The 17015-nt window shown below is 39.0% G+C and overlaps 2 protein-coding genes across 2 annotated transcripts; one reads left to right on the top strand and one right to left on the bottom strand.

Moving 5' to 3' along the window:
- Positions 1 to 622: 622 nt before the first annotated feature.
- On the bottom strand, positions 623 to 5451 carry dnase1 (deoxyribonuclease I). The gene is made up of 9 exons (XM_062439248.1): positions 5441 to 5451; positions 4481 to 4619; positions 3740 to 3828; positions 3420 to 3506; positions 2584 to 2699; positions 2244 to 2356; positions 1849 to 2003; positions 1246 to 1339; positions 623 to 670 (listed from the first exon to the last, which is right to left on the bottom strand). The coding sequence occupies exons 2-9, from the start codon at positions 4616 to 4618 to the stop codon at positions 623 to 625; spliced, it is 840 nt and encodes a 279-aa protein (XP_062295232.1). The 5' UTR covers position 4619; positions 5441 to 5451.
- Positions 5452 to 8103: 2652 nt separating this feature from the next.
- nat15 (N-acetyltransferase 15 (GCN5-related, putative)) lies at positions 8104 to 13629 on the top strand. The gene is made up of 7 exons (XM_062438657.1): positions 8104 to 8297; positions 9918 to 10033; positions 10134 to 10263; positions 11039 to 11135; positions 11272 to 11506; positions 11625 to 11790; positions 11884 to 13629. Exons 2-6 carry the CDS (start codon positions 9924 to 9926, stop codon positions 11779 to 11781), a joined length of 729 nt encoding a protein of 242 aa, XP_062294641.1. The 5' UTR covers positions 8104 to 8297; positions 9918 to 9923; the 3' UTR covers positions 11782 to 11790; positions 11884 to 13629.
- The last annotated feature ends 3386 nt before the right edge of the window (positions 13630 to 17015 follow it).

The raw sequence follows: 17015 nt of genomic DNA, 5'->3' as shown, positions 1-17015 counted from the left end.
CCATATTTTGGTCGGTGACAGAAACAACAAAGCCTCACCATTAAAGTGCCTAGCCTTACTGTACCTTAATAAGCCATAACAACTAATGAAAGTAAGCTTGAGTGCATTTGAACAGCCTACTGTGAGCAAAGCCTTTTGTCATCTTCTTAACAGATTTGCGTATATTCTCTTTTTCTGACTGTTTCTAAAATAAAATAAATGGGTGCATTCAGTTGCTCAGTGTATTTTTTGTTGTGATTAAATGTGAATTTTAGTGTCAAACTGTCATTGTTCTTTACTTCTTGATAGTATGTCAGGTGTATAAATACCTGCAAAATTAATGACATTCCTAACTGCGTGAGTATTAAATTTACATTATTGTCAATGTAAATTACTTCTTAGACTTGATGCCCTTTAACCTAAATGGGCAGGCAGCTTATACAGTCGTAGCAGTTAAATTACCCATGAACGTCCCTTGTAGTTGTAACACCCAGCTGTATAGACCATGAGTCCTTGTTCCTTACTGTTTTTTTATGTTTACATTTAAACAATGCGCATGATATAATTTGGCAGATGTTTTATTTTGGTCTTATAATTCACACCGTAATCATTGTCAGATTCAGCCTGGAGGCTTCTGAGAAGATTACATGAGTGTCACATCCACAGGGTAATGGTCACTAACAGCCAGTGCCTGAGAGAGAGAGAGAGAGAGAGAAAAAAAAAAACATTGTTTCTTTCTGGCATAGTTAATAATAGGTATTTTCCTTGTACAATATGTTTTAGTCATGCACTGTAAAACCTTAACAGATCAACAGAATATATATTTGCTCCAACATCACTACAGGACTATATAAAGTATACTGGTGGTTTTGCTTAGCCCATTGCCTTAACTACAAATCATGGAAAACTATCACATCATTATTGTTCATTTACCAAAGCATACCTTTTTTCAAATAGAAGACTTAACTTGCGAAGGATTAAATTTTGCTTGCTTAAAAATGTTTTAAAAATCATGAATGACCATTGGTATGGTTCCTGAAGAGTAACTTCACACCAAGCTGAAAAGCAACATTTCAAAGATGCTGTTTTGTTCAGTTTGATGCTCTTGTAACCACACCCAACAGTGCCGTCAGGTTGCACTTACCACGCCCTGAGTATACCTCTACATCACTGCTGCAAGGTGACAACATCAAATACTGGAGGTCAAGCAAAAATAAGATATCGTACCTTGCAGTTAAAATGAATTGTATGGTAGATAACGATTACCAGAGGGTGGCTGAGCTTCAAGTCCGTCATGTAGTTGTAGACCTCAGCACTGCCAGGTACCACTCCCCTCATCATGTCAGTAGTCACCACAATCCTGCACGCACAGGAAGAAGGGTAGAATTCATACTTTTGGTGATTTTCTAATAATGTTGTATATCTTAGTGTATATACTCAAACTTAAATACTCCATGAATGTCAGAAACCCAGATTTCAGCCTGCTCTGAAAGCTTCATTTACAAAGTTACCTCTGCTTCCTCAAACTTACGTCAAATTGTTCTCACATGCCCACAAACGACCCTCTGTTCTGTAGTGTTGGCCATTCTCAGATTTCCATTTGAACATGTACAAATGCGTTTCAAGTAAAGAAGGACAAAAAGAAGTAAAATACTACTACTTCCAGAGTGGGAGGAGTCCTATAAAGAGACAGGAGCTAAAACAGCCTGTTTCAGACAGAGCCTGAACTGAGGAACTGTATAAAAGGTCAGTTTTCAATAAACCAGGAGTTTTCTGAACTCTAAACCATGCAAAGATGTTCCAGTAGAGTCCCAGAATAAAATAATGGCCATGGAAATGTGCACAATACATCAGTGTGTGTTTGTGTACCTGTCGTAAGGGCAGTTAGTGTGTGACACTGTGGTGTCTGCGTCATCAGGGATCAGCCAGTGGAAACTCTGGTCAGTGTAGATGGGGATTTTCTGCCAGTCAGAGCCTGAAACATAACTGCAGCCTGCGTTGAAGTCGCCCAGCAGTACAATGTCCTGTAGGGAGAGTGTGAAGGTTCAATCACTGTCAACTCCTATCTCAAACTCCACCTTGTGCTCCACTGAACCATAGCTGTGTTTGTGTGTGTGTGTGTGTGTGTGTGTGTGTGTGTGTGTGTGTGTGTGTGTGTGTGTGTGTGTGTGTGTGTGTGTGTGTGTGTGTGTGTGTGTGTGTGTGTGTGTGTGTGTGTGTGTTTGTGTGTGTGTGTGTGTGTGTGTGTTGAAGTGAGTATTCACATTGGTTTTCCAGCGGTTGCGGACATCAAGCACCACTTTATAGAGCTCTTTCAATTCCACCACAGCAGCGCTTGGAGAGGTGTGCTGGGGGATCAGAACAAAGTTCTTCACAGCTAAAATACAAGAGAGAGAGAGAGATGAAGAGAGGGATGTCTGAAGAAGGAGAGTCAAGTTGAGCCAATGTGTAATAACCTTATGTAAGTTGGAGGGAGAGCATTAACAATCCTATGACATAAATCTTAATAGTGTCATTTTTAAAGGGTGTTATAAAAATCTACACCAATTGTGTCTAATGGTGTAAAAGTACTCTGTGTGCTTGTCAAACTCTTCCATAGCCTACCAGTATTTTTGGAGGAGAACATGACAACAAAGGGCTCTCTGTTGAAGGTGTCAGATCCAGAGGACTCAGAGCCATCATCATAGGTGTAGTTTTTAGCCACAGACACTGCCTGCTCCCTGGAGAGAGAAAATACTCTTTAACAATATCTGTTTCACTGTGCTGATGTGCTCGTTTTCTTTTAAAAGTAAGGAGTTCCTCATTACGATGAAGTTACTGTAATTCTTGCTGCATGCTTATTCCCTACTTTTGAAGAGGTTTTTTAAGTGACAGAGGTCCATATCTCAGACTCAGCCATTCACAGAATTACTTGTGCATTTTCTAAAAGTCATTTGTATCACATTCGATGAATGGAAGTATATTAGTCCAATGCCCTCATGTGGCCACTAGAGGGTTGGTGTCACATACTGTAGGTATGAATTTTATGGCAAGAAAAGTTATAATTAACATAAATTTGCTTTAATACTAATAAACCCTAAACACAATGCATTTTGTGCATTTTATGATTTAAAAGCATAATTAGTAAAGTAAAGTAGTATTTTTGACACAAAAGTATACAACAAACCATATTCTGTGAACAAAGTGCATTCAAATTTGCAAGCATTTTGCACCTAATAATGCAATTTGGTGACAAAAAATCTGACCAAATGTAACAGTACATTTTGTGTCATGGCATGTGACCTCAATAAATCTGAACTTTTGGTTGGTTTGGTTTCCTGCTCTTGCTCATAATAAAGTCAGATAAAAAGACACTGGGCAGAACTCAACTTAAAGCAAAAACATTTCTGTTTCAATTCACTCTTCATGAACAGTGGGTTTCTACTAAGTGAGTTGTGTACCTGTAGAGGAAGAGATATCTCTCTCTGTAGGTGCTCCGACCCAGAGGCTCACTGACGATGTGATTGTACTTGTACTTGGGAGAACCTCTGGGAAAACACACACATACACACACACACACACACACACACACACACACACACACACACACACACACACACACACACACACACACACACACACACACACACACACAACACACATAGATAGAGCTTCACTGTATTTACCTTATATGATAATGTGACTTTATGAGCTTTCCACGTCTCTACAAACTTCTTGAATAATGTCAGTATATGTCAGTATATATATATGTCATCCTAACTTGTTGACATGCTCCATGAGTCTTTTGGTTGCTGAGAGGTCACTGTCTCTGACCTCCTGGATCAGAATGATGTCATAGCGGTGGACAATCTACAATGGATGCAATAACACAAAAATCACATTCAAATGGCATAAATGTACTTTTTATACTACTTGGCACTTTCTAGTGAAGTTTTTTTTAAAGTATAGTTGTGTGGATGCTGTTTTCCAGTATAACTGCATAGTCAAAGTATTATTAGCATATTATTGTTTTTGGGGCGTAAAGGGGCACTCCACCAGTTTTACCAATGAAGGCCAGTTGTGATTATGAGGAGTACTACTCAGCTTGTGAAAACAGCTCTATAATGTTTTCTATGGCTCTGAAAGAGCTTGATAGAGTCTGTAAAAATAACCCTGCGGATGTCACAGTGATGTCATCGGGGTCATTGGGCAAACCCAGATTAAATATGTGGAGAAGCCCTGTAATTTCCAAATCCCTCTAAACGAGACAGTATTCCAACTCAATTCAATGGTATAGCTATATTTCTATTGTGCTGCTACCACATTACAATAGAAAGGAAGGCCAAACAAAATGCTGTGCGATTTTGCATGGTAATGACAGACATATTGAACAATGCAAATGAAACCTTGTGGTATTCAAATTAGCAGCCTTCAAAACATACTATGTTCTTATTTGTAAATGGGTGATGAGATATAAATAAAGAGGGAAAGTTGTAAAGTGTAAAACAGTGGCTTTTCAGACCGTGCTGATGATGTTCATCAGAGTCGTGTTGGAGGATTTCGTGTCCCCAAAAGACTTGATGTTGAAGGCTCCGAGCAGCAGAGAGGTGGAGACATGCAGTAGGGCCAAAACAAGACCCAAAGTACACACCAAACGCATCCTGAGCCAAAGACATAGGATATAAAAACAAAATAAAGAGTCTAAATTAGACTAAATATGTATGTTTTATACATAAGGGGTGTAGATCAGGCATCATAGTTATAGCACTTTATGTTTATAATCCAAAATCTTGATTGTGACATATTAACATTATAAAGGAAATAACAGTTGAATGTGCAATTATGTGTCACATGACCCTGACATGCTTCTCTTAGCCTTACTGTGGGAGTGAGAGAAGGTCATAACACCTGCACCTCTAGACACATGGAAACAACCCATATTCATGGCAGTTAATCTGATTACACGTCCAGAATTTACAGTTTGATGTGCTGCTCTCTACAGATGAATGATAACATAGTCCTCCAGTAGGACATTATGTTATCCTGTTACCCTAGTTACACTGTCCTATTGGAGCTGGTGGGAAAGTGACTCTTGGGCAAAGGTTATAAAATATGGAAATTAAGAGCAGTAGTTGTAGTTTACTCACACACTGTTGTTATGTGTTCCATTTTATCAGTCAGAAAAAAAGAAATCTTGCATTACTGCTACATATATAGTATTTGCCTTCAAAAAAACATGGCATGAAAATAAAAGCAGACCCAGTCACGCTGGATTACAACTACTATGAATAGTGTTACAAAGCCTGCAAGAGCTGTAATTCTCAGCAACAACAAGCTGGCTTGTAGCACTGCTGTCCTGAATATTTCATCCATATTAACTGTGACAAAAACTCTTATCTTCACTCACAGTGTAAGCTTTGTTCTGCTCAGCTTGGGTCTGCTGTTTTTGCAGTAAAAAAAAAAGTGAGACGTGCATAGCTACCTGCTTCTGTAAGTCTGTGTCGGGAAGGAGAAGGAGCACAGAGGCTTGGTTGTGTGAATCCCTGGAGTCCCCACTACAGCTTTTGAGCAGAACTGATAGCGTCTCTTGTGAAGTTTTTATTTACCTGCAGGTGCATGTGAGTGGATCATTGTGGGGAGGAGTGACAAGAGGAGGGGTGCAGTGTATGTAGTACAGGTGGTAGGTGGTACAGTAGGTGGTAGGTGGGTGCCCAGCTTTGATCCAAACTGAAGTATTATTGGATGTGTTTTTATTAAATTTTGCACGAACATTCATGATCCCCTGATGATAAATCCTAATGGCGTTTGGTGATCCCCTTTTTTAATCTAGTGCCACCATGAGGTTCACATTTGTGACTTTGAGGGAAATATCTCAACTATTTTTTCTTCAAATTTGGTACAAACATGTGCCCAGAATAGATGAATTGTAACAATTTTAGTGATCTCTAACTTTTCATTTAATGCCAAATTTTGAATTATTAAGTACAATTTTGGATTATGACCAAATACCTTTAAAATAAATGCCATCCCTCCTCAGCAACAGCTGTTATTTATGTGTAGCACTAATTAGCAAAGTCAGCAGGCTAACAAATTATTTTTTTTATCCTACTGTGTGAGCCCCAATACTGGGTAATTTGCCTATGTTGCCTACGCCAATGCTGTTGATTACATATGAATATATGAACAGCATGATTTGTGGGAGAAGGGTGCTACACTGGGATTATCAAGATATCTCTTTTTTAAAAAGCAAATTTGACAAATCTGCATGATCTATAGAGATGATTGGGAGTCAACGCATTAACTTTGTTGTTGTGGCGAGGCTATGTTGAGATGAAAACTATCACTAGGGCCTGAAAACTTGCCAAATCTGGAGATAGAGTTGCCAGGCTGGCAGCAGTATATCTATTCAAAGCCTTAACTGGTCCGACACAGAAACAACATCTGATAAAATATAAAGTACTGGTACTGAAACTATCTCATTTGGCAGCACCAGCTGGGTCATTACATTAGACTTTTGGTAAAATAATAAATGCAAGCTTCACTGTGCCAATATCAATCACCACATACGTGTTTATGGATTTAAAGTCGGGTAATGATTAATAAGGTGACAGTGATAATGTGTGATGTTTACACTGTTTACTATCATGATGTATCTGGAAGTGTATCTTGCAGAGGACTTAGTTTGAAATATATTTGTATTATATATATTATGTATTATATACTAATGTAATACTATAATACTAACTTTAACTGATATCATTTTAATATGTCTTTAAAAAAAATCAGTTAACTCTTTGTAGTAGTCACCTCTTGAAGTAGAGTATGTGGGTGATCAACAGATGCTATTTTTAATTGCAGTGTTGGCAGTGACGATGAGAAGGCAACAGATGGCATGAAAACATGATAAAGACATAAGTTCATTTACGGTCATGTGTGATGGGAGAAAACAACATGCGCTTCCATGACGTAAACAAAAGCTTGACGATCGACTTTACACAATCAAGACATTCACTTGCATTTTCTGAATGATTAAAGGAGCTCAGGTCAGTGAATATGATTAACATTTATTTATATAGTAGTATTTCATTTATTAACAGTTCTTTTAAAGGGACAGACCCAGCTGCTATGGACAGTAGAGGTAAGTGTGAAACCAAATTGTTTCATATCACAAAATTTCACATATGATGATTTCTTCATCTTCTTCTGCAGGTTTGTGCAGGGGAGTCAGCAAGCACTGTGCATGCACAGCATGTGCGTGAAGTCCCTGTGATGGAAATAGAAGTGAGCACAGTGAGAGGAACTCCAGGTGGTGTAGCATATTGCACAAATGTACAATGTACTATGTGCCCATGTCTCTTTCTTTAAGAATCTCACTCTATGTCTCTTCAGAACAGATTCCCATTCAAACAACCGTCATTCATCCACTGAATCTTTTTTTTTCATACCATATATTTCCTGTAGATGTATCATTTTGTGATTTGTACATTTCATCGAGGGAGTTAGAATTAATTATCATTAACTCCATTAATTATGCTGCTTTGGTTTATGTCAAATGCCATTTTAATGGCTGAAAAACTACAGATATCTTCCTAAGGCCCAAATAATATTTTCACAAAATCATATGCACAGGTTTCTAATGAAAACCTATGACACTGTATGTGTCTTATCTTATCCTACCTTATGTTATACATCTTATCTTTTATTATGGTATTGAAACCTTTTAAAGGCAAAGTTATTGTTTGTTTTTGAAGTTCAGACAAAATTATATGAAAATGAACATTGCCAGAGTAAGAATAAGTCAACATGAAAGTTCTTCATTAACCTTGGAAACTCCAAAAACTAATTAAAAACAGACTTTAATACTAGGCTGGGTGAGAAGCATAAAGAATACTGACACTTCAGAGCGTGTGCTTTTCTGTTATAACATATATATAAATAAATATATCAATGGAATCAGTGAGTGCTTAGATGGCAGTATGATAACAGAGTACTCTCTAATCTGTAGTTTAAACTTTAGCCCGGTAGGTGGAGGTAAAACACTAAAATGTTTGACCGTCCAATCCTATGGTCCAATCACAGGAAGACCACACTTCAACTGTGACGTCATTTGCGTAGCGTTCCACAAACAGGAAGAAAACATCCAGCTGTTATCAAAGCAGCGAGAGAGAGAGAGCTCTGGCTAGCATAGCTTAGCTGTGTGACACAGTAATGAAACGGCCTTGAGAGTTGGGAATAAGCTTGTGCTTTATCATGTTGTGTCCGGAGTTGTGACTGTGAAGATTCATACCTAAGGAATATAATTCTCCTCGACTTTCCTCCGGTGCGAGTGTTGAAACAAGGTACGTTAACCTAGCAACAGAGCGTTAGCCGCTGTTAGCCTGTGTGCTAATTAACAGGCAGCTGTAATACCTGGCTTATAACAACCTACTTTATTATTCACTGCGTTTTCCCCTGGATTTATGTGACCAGCCAAACTGTAAGCTTTAGAATTTAATGGCAAGTTTAAAGGTACGAAAACTATGTTACATTTCTGTCAACGAAGATTGTCAACGAAGATTGATCATTTAATGACTCGTTTTGTTCTTGTAAACATTATGTAGTTTTGTGAGCAGTCATTTGAGGTTATGAGGTTATGAATTAGTAACAACACCAACATACCGACACTCATTGAACTCCTAAAAATAATGTTAGAAAGAGAATGTAAGTGTGAAAGTGGAAATCCCCTTTGGCAGAGAATGAGACATGTTTTTTAACACACTATTTCCTTTGATGTGTGACAGTGCAGGATGGATAAATAAATCATTTATTAAAAATGTGTTTTTATTTGTGTAAGGAATAAGGAATTGTGATTGACTTATCATTCGTGTTTTGCTTAATGTCTGTTGAAAGGATGGCTATATAAGGGCTTTTCACACTGCATATTCTTATCCCACAGCTGAGAGATGATCCTAGGATAACTCAACCCCTTTTCACCCAGACACACACACACACACACACTCTCACACACACGCACACGCACACATGCTTAACCCAGAGTTAGGCTAAGCCCATGGCTATAGGATTCAAACTGCACTTCTACGAACCCTGGGTTAAATGTCGTATTAAATAGTAGTAAAAATATATAGTAAAAGACTCAGGCATGTTGTGTACAATGTAATCTCTGTGTTTGAGCCTGACACTAAGCATGCTCTAGACTCTATTCTCATCATTGTGCAACAGCAGAGCGAGCATTTGCCAGCAGTTATGACAACAAACAAATAACTACATTATTATGTAGAGCCAGTGTGTTGAGAAATGAGGAGAGGCTGCTTTTCCTTGTTATACATGTTAGTACAGTCAATTGTCAACTGTTCTCTTGTGTTTTGGAGAGTTGGTTGGAGTAAAGAAGATATTTGAAGATATCACATTGGACTATATGGTGTTTCTCAACTTTTACTAGTCAAACATTTAATTCAATTTATTCAACTTTAAAAAAAGAAAAGCTGAAGATTGATTGATAATGAAAATAGTCCCAAACAGTAGTGCTGGGTATCGGTACTCGTACCTTTAAGGTATCGACCGAAATAAATCGATACTAAGTAATATCGAAACGTTTCCCGTCAAATGATACCTACAATCGATCCTTTTTGCTGCCCCACTGCCACAGCAGCTACAACCCGTCTGTGGTAGTGAGGTCGCGGTAAATTTGAATTAGCATGCCTAGCAGTTCAGCAGCCAAGATGCCACCTAAACGCTCTAAAGTGTGTCTACAGTACACGCCTGTTACACCGGATAAAAGCAAGTGCATAAAATGAGGAAAGGGTATTGAATGAAGTACTCAATTGGTATCAGTATCATTTTCAGGGTACTTGGTTTGGTACTGGTATGGTCATTTTTTAAATGATACCCAGACCTACCAAACATAATTATCAGCATTGCAACTCACTATTAATTGTTGATTGTTGTGTTGGTCCCTACAGGTGTGAATGAGTGACGTGGTGCCTCCCACAGCTCTCAGTGAAGTCCAGCTCCGGTTCCTCTGTCACGATGACATAGAGAGTGTCAAACTGCTCTGTGGTGATTGGTTCCCAATCGAGTAAGAATCGGTTTTAAGCATCGTAGGACATCTCAAACCAGTTTTTTTAAATGTGTTTGAATGTGTTTGGTGCTAACTTGTCTTGACCCTTTGAAACCAGGTACCCAGACTCATGGTATCAGGACATCACCTCCAACAAGAAGTTCTTCTCCCTCGCTGCCACCTTCAGGGGAGGCATCGTGGGAATGATTGTGGCCGAGATCAAAGGCCGGACCAAAGTACACAAAGAGGTAAAATGTTCAGCCCTGCCTATATAAATTGTATTCTGTGTTCTTCTTGGTGTCACTGAGTTTATCGTTAGTGTAGTTCATCCACTCTCGATTACATTTCTTAAGTGGAACATTGACATCATACATTCTGTTTTTAGTCCGCTAATTAGACGAACCAGATGCCCTTGACTGAGTAAGCCTCTGTCATTAGACTAAGAAATAAGATGAGCATCAAGATGACAGAGGAAATGTTGAAAGAACTCATTTTTCCTTTATATCAGCTTATGATAACAACAGCCAGTGTGAGGTGGTTGTATAGCGTAATTAGAAAAGGTCTAACTCGTGTCTCAAGAGGATATTTGGCAGATGTATAGTCATTCGACTGGACTGCTATCAGTGATCCCCTCCTCTCACTTAAGTTTATCGTTTTTATAAGCTGATCACTCAGTGGATGGAGCGTCTGCTGTTAAAATGTATTTGCTTTTAGAATGAGATTTGCATTTTGGAAGCTGCCTCCAAAGTAGGTAATTTGCCTATGCATGAGGACTGTGTAACAAGCAGGTCCCTGAAGGAGCGCACTGAACATGTTCAGAGTTGAACCAAATTACAAAGCTGAAAGATCCATGTAAGATGTTTTTCAAATTCTGTTGTGGATGGGAAAATAATGTATTGTATGTTTATTGAAAATGGTGGGCCTTAATCTTTAATTTGCTGTCTTTCTGTGTGTGTGTGTGTGTGTGTGTGTGTGTGTGTGTGTGTGTGTGTGTGTGTGTGTGTGTGTGTGTGTGTGTGTTAGGATGGAGACATCCTGGCCTCCAGTTTTCCTGTGGACACACAGGTAGCCTACATCCTCAGCCTGGGAGTGGTCAAAGAGTTCAGAAAACATGGCATAGGTAGGTTCCCCTCTCCCAGGAGCTCTCACACACATTACATTTACTTCTGTTCACTGACTTGATACTTGATATTTATCCAAAACTTGGTAAACATGGTAAACTCTCCCTAACTATCTCTCTCCATGCGACCACTCAGGCTCCCTACTGCTGGACAGTCTGAAGGAGCACATCTCAACGACAGCCCAGGACCACTGTAAGGCCATTTACCTGCATGTCCTCACCACTAACAACACTGCCATCCACTTCTATGAGAACAGGGACTTCAGACAGCACCACTACCTGCCCTACTACTACTCCATACGAGGGGTCCTCAAAGATGGATTCACCTATGTGCTCTACATCAATGGGGGTCATCCACCTTGGACAATATTATATCCTTTTGTTGAAGAAGGAACACGAGGCAGTTTCTTCTATTTTCAGGCAGTCACACAGGCATATCAGGTAGAAAGAAATGTGGTGTCGTCATGTTTCCTTAACTCATTGTCCCACTGACTATATCCAGCACATCGGTTCAACCCTGGCCAGCTTGAGCCCTTGCTCCATCCCACAGAGGCTGTACCGGCAGGCCCAGTCCCTGCTGCGCTCCCTGCTGCCCTGGTCCAACATCGCCTCCAAGACTGGCATACAGTACAGCCGAACAATGTGACACAGCACGGTGGGTGGAGTCACCTTCACAGCTTCTACATGCCACCTCTTCTGTGTAGCTACGCCTGTAAACAGATTGTCTCTCCTTCTTTATCTTTTTCAGGAGCACACGTGTTCCGTTTCTCATCAGTCTTCCCCCGAGCACACAAAGATGTACACGCACACCCACATCCTGTACGGCTCTTCGCACCCTGTATTCGTCACAGGACTCAGGTTCAACCTGTGTTTGACCGTTCACATATCCGATTATTATTATTAGACACACATTTGGCACTGTTTCACACAAGATCCTGGTTTGCAGCTGTAGTTATGTACCTGCTGTTACACAGGCTTGTATCGTAACATCATCAGAAGTGCAATGTTGTGTCTACATCGACGATTCAGCAAAACAGACACCATGGGATTTCTATTGGTTATTTAGTAATTATACTATCCCATATATACTACACTATCCCATAACTACTATTAGTTACCTGTGTTAACCCAATCATACCAAAGCTGAGCAGCGTCAGACCCACTTTCAACCCAGGCAGCAGAGCTGAGTGGAGGACCATGTTGACCCAGACACACAGAACGGCAAACACAGGTTGTTATTATGGTGTGAAAGGGGTGTAACACTCACACACACCTACACACACACACACACACACACACACACACACACACACACACACACACTCACACACTCTCATACACACACTGGGAACCCGATAGAGACTAAAGGTTCATGCCTATATTCCTCCCTTCATCCTGTCCACCACTGTCACAGAGACTATGTATACTGTTTGTATATTATATATACTAAACTAATATATGAATTTCTCTTAATATGTATGTTTATTCTATGCTGTTGATAGACCTAGTTGGATGATAAATCATCCTTTTTCCCTTTTTGTGTATCAACTGAATTCAGACTCTGAGTCAATTCCAGTTTGTAAAATAGTCTGAAGGGCAATTTGCATTCAATTGGACTGTGAAGCGTTTAACAATGATGAAAGGCTAATAATTTAGACAGAAGCTAATTATACAGAGGAAACTCTGAGACACAATGTAGATTGGTGATATTTTCAGTGGCAACTTGAATTTTAAAACAACAGATTCTTCCCATTTGAGAATGTATGAAATTGTCTGATTTGCAGTGTGCAATACATGAAAGTACAGGAAACTATAGTTGTGACATCAACGCACAAACATATAGACAGCTCTACAGGTGTTCCACATGTTATGCAGTTCTATTTTTAAGTCTTAACTCTACGCAAAATGGCCTTTCTACATTGTTTCAAACTGTTGCCCCTGTATAGTTCATAAGAGTAAGGGAGTCCTTATTTTAGAGGTTTTAAATGGTAACTCGCTGCAGGACTGTCTCTCTGCTCCATGGCTGTAAAACTGCTGCTAATGTAGAGAAATATCCATTTGTTTTTGTCCGGATTTTAAAATATGGCCCAGATTAGATTTTAATGACCGCTTATAGAAGAGATAAGAAACAGGAAGTAATGCTCCTAAACACAAACGCAACACACCATGCGTGTCTGCTTGTATGCGTGCAGATGTGTATGCGTTAACGCATACAGGGTCCAAAAATTAGCACCTAGCAAGTGCCAAAATGTTGGTCAGATCGGTCTGCAGAAGACAAAACAAGTCAAGTTCAGCCAACATCTTTGTCAGTGAGTGACACTGTATTTTCTCTATTTTATTGCATTCTGTTGCACTTCACTGGCAAGGGTGACTCTGTTTGAAAAATGTACGTTCATTGTTAAAAGGTGACATTTTCTGGGTATACCAGCCCTGGGCAGGTGACTCAGAAGAAAGTTTCTGACATTGTGTTTGCAATAAACTTCATTTGACTGATTGTAGAAACTGAGTCAGTCTGGCAGCCCCTACTGTGTGACTATTTTACACTGTTCTAAAAATGTCATTCTGATTGTCATATTACATTGTCATAAACCTGAGCCTTGTTTTCAATCACAATATGCAATGGTATCAAGTCTTCATTGCCTTTTAAAATAGCTCTCAATGATTCCCTAAAAACCCAAAACCTCTGGTGCCTCACTGACACAACTGTGTGAGCATCCTGCTAAAACAATACAAGAACTTTAACACTTGTCACTTTTAGGAAATGACTCTGCTGCTGTCCAGCAGTCATCAGCAAAATGTTCTTAACATTCCTTTACAGAGAGAACATAATGCTAGCCAGCTATATTTACATGGAGTCTCTTGGCTCAGCACAGGACACAGGAATCAGGGGAAAGTGATCAGATAAACATTTTTCTACACACTACTGCAGCTGTGTTAGATTTCTGTCTGGAGCCAGACAATTAATCCTATTGATTTAGTTGATTTCCTAACTTTTCCTTTAGCGCCACCATCAGGTTCACGTTTATGGGTTTGGGTAAACTTTCCTGACAATTATTGAGCGGATTACCATTAAATTTGATACATATATTCATGTTCCCGTTAGGATGAATTGTAGTAATTGTGGTCATCTATTAACTTTTTTTCTCAATATTGGATAAAGCTCAAACGTTCTATTTATCCAATATTTTGGTTAACGATTGTCGGCCAACAGTAAAGCACAGTTTAAAAAACAGCTTTAAAATTATAGATGCATAATGTATGAACTGTACTAAAGCCTGATTTATGCTTCTGCATCGGAACGACAGCGTAGCTACGGCGTCGTTGACCTTTCTGTTCTGCGTTGAGGGAACGCGTTGCTCTGCAATTCACCACCATGCCGCTAGGGGGTGTGACTGTGTGTGTGTGTGGTATCCGTATCCTTGTTTATCTTCCTGTCACAGTAGACAATGGCGACCGAGGTTTGGAGTTGGAGCTCATTGATATTGGAAGAACAAATTATTTTATTGCAAATGTTGAGGCGCAGGCGACAGAAAAGACGTTTGCGGAGGTGGTCTGTAGAAAAAAACCCGGAAAAAGCAACTGCCGGAGGAACTGACTTTTTGAGCGGACCAATCACAGCCCTTTCGGTCTGCGTTGCCGTGACGCGTAGTTAGGATTTTTTGGAGGTGCACGTCAGGCTACGGCGTAGGGGTCCGCGTCGATGCAGAGGGCTACACATAGCTACGCCGTCGACGTGACGCAGAAGTATAAATCAGGCTTAATGAATACGCACAGGACAGAGTTTTTCCACCCTTGTTAATATTTTGGAGTGAAATATTTCTGGTTTTACTAACAGCATTGGCTTCGTCACAAATACTCTCCCATATGTCGGTTTTCTGGTAATATTTGTTTTTTTTATAACTCAATATAATTGTTAATCACATTTCATTTTGCGCTTGCAGCTTTCTGCTCGTCCAAACTCTCCATTCAGACACGCAAAACCCTCATTTAAATACTGCTGTCTCCACCCTGTTGCACCTGTTTTCATTTACGCAGTTATTCTTAGTAGATCACCCGCAAAACGCACGCAAATGAAACGCGCAATCTATTGCACCATGCACGCAATTTACTACCCACTATTTGGGATCTTAGTAAATCAGGCCCTAATACTTACTTACTACTTTTCTGTAGGAATGGTTTGGAGATTAAGACATTTGTGAAATACACTCCAAGGTACCCCAACTGTTTCGACCATGTTGTCTAAATTTACAGCCAGCTTTTCAAAACTAACTTTCATTAATTGGAACAAACCAAAAACACTCAATTTGGACCTAAATTAAGAAATTACGGCGTTTTACAGTGTAAGTTAAGGGATGGTTTTTATATTTTTGGTCCATTTTGACAGGATTTTTACCCCCTAAAAACCCTCAACCATAAAACAAATCTTGAAAAAATTAATTTCAATCCATTAATTTATCCAACAACTATTCCCTTAAAAGTCTTTATTAATGGGTGATACATCCTATATTTCTAGACCTGGACATCTATTATATGTTTTAGCTACATCACTTTTAAGATATCCCTGATAATAAATGATCTACATATAACCAAACACACAGTTATCTTAGTTAATACAAGACATATATGTATGCAGTCATACTGCATACTGTACATATATGTCAAACACTGAGTCAATACTGACATGCAACTATATTTTATTATATATAAACAACACACAAAAATATAATAATAATGCTAACTTTAGGATGTCAAACAGAGGCTAACAACCTTATTCTGAACTGAAGGGCTCTAAACCAAAGTCTTTAAATCACTGAACTTGTATTCATCAATATGAGTGTATATTGCAGTTTGGCATTATATTTCTACCACCATGACAAAAAAGAAATTGTTAATTTTTTTTCTTTAACAAGAAAATGATTTTTTTTTTTTTTTTTAAACAAAAAAAAATTCTCATTTTAACCATAGATATGTCAGCGTATCTTACCATTTAACAGATTGTTTTGAGCCAGCATCATTTACCCGCAAATGTCTTAAAATGTGTCTTGCAGTGAGGCGATTTCACTATATCAGGCTCTCACAGCTGTTGATGCCATCTTCTTGGTTGGCACATAATTATTTCCAGCTAGAAAAAGCACCACAGATAAGTAAACAATTAATGATGAAAAAAAAATAATCGCAAATATTATCTCAAAGGTCAGTCATGTTGTGTGAATGTCAGTAGAGCCCTTTCACAGAATGGGTCATCTTTTGTCCTCCGTATCGCAGGAACCGATACTTGCTTGTTTTATGAGTGGTTTTGTTTTGTATCAGTAATATGTTTTTCTAACTTTTCACCTGCTTTACAGCTGCACAGGAAATCTTTTGCTTAGTTTCCTCTTTGTCAGTACAGTTTTCCTTTGTTTAACTTTTTTTTCTGACTCACAAGCAGTTTAAGCAAGGATTTGATCTTTTATAACTCTCTTCGTTTTAATAAGTTCCTTTTTCTGATGCCAGAGCAGATTTCATAGCTAACAGATGCTGCCATCTATAAAACAACCATATGTGATTCTCCCTTATAGCAGTGTTGTAGAGATTTTTCACGAGGTGTGCATCTTTGTCTAACATTGGAACATCTGAGACTGTCATATCTCAGCCTCACCCCTTTTTATATTTGAACCAACTTCACTCCTACGATCTCATTTCCAGGAAATGCCAGTGTGCTCTGCTCCCGCCTCTGCTCTTTAAGTTCCCTCATGGCGTTGTGCAAAAAGGCTCAGTAGTCTGTGTTGGCAATAGGAGTGACTGAATGAAATGAGATTAGTTGTTACACACTACGTAGTTGCATTATTCTAGCAATGTTGCAACTGGGCAATGTATTTCATCAGTAACCCACTTATATAG

This window comes from Scomber scombrus, chromosome 18, assembly GCF_963691925.1.
Source record: "Scomber scombrus chromosome 18, fScoSco1.1, whole genome shotgun sequence".
Classification (NCBI taxonomy): Eukaryota; Metazoa; Chordata; class Actinopteri; order Scombriformes; family Scombridae; genus Scomber; species Scomber scombrus.
This window is presented reverse-complemented; position numbering and strand designations above follow the sequence as displayed.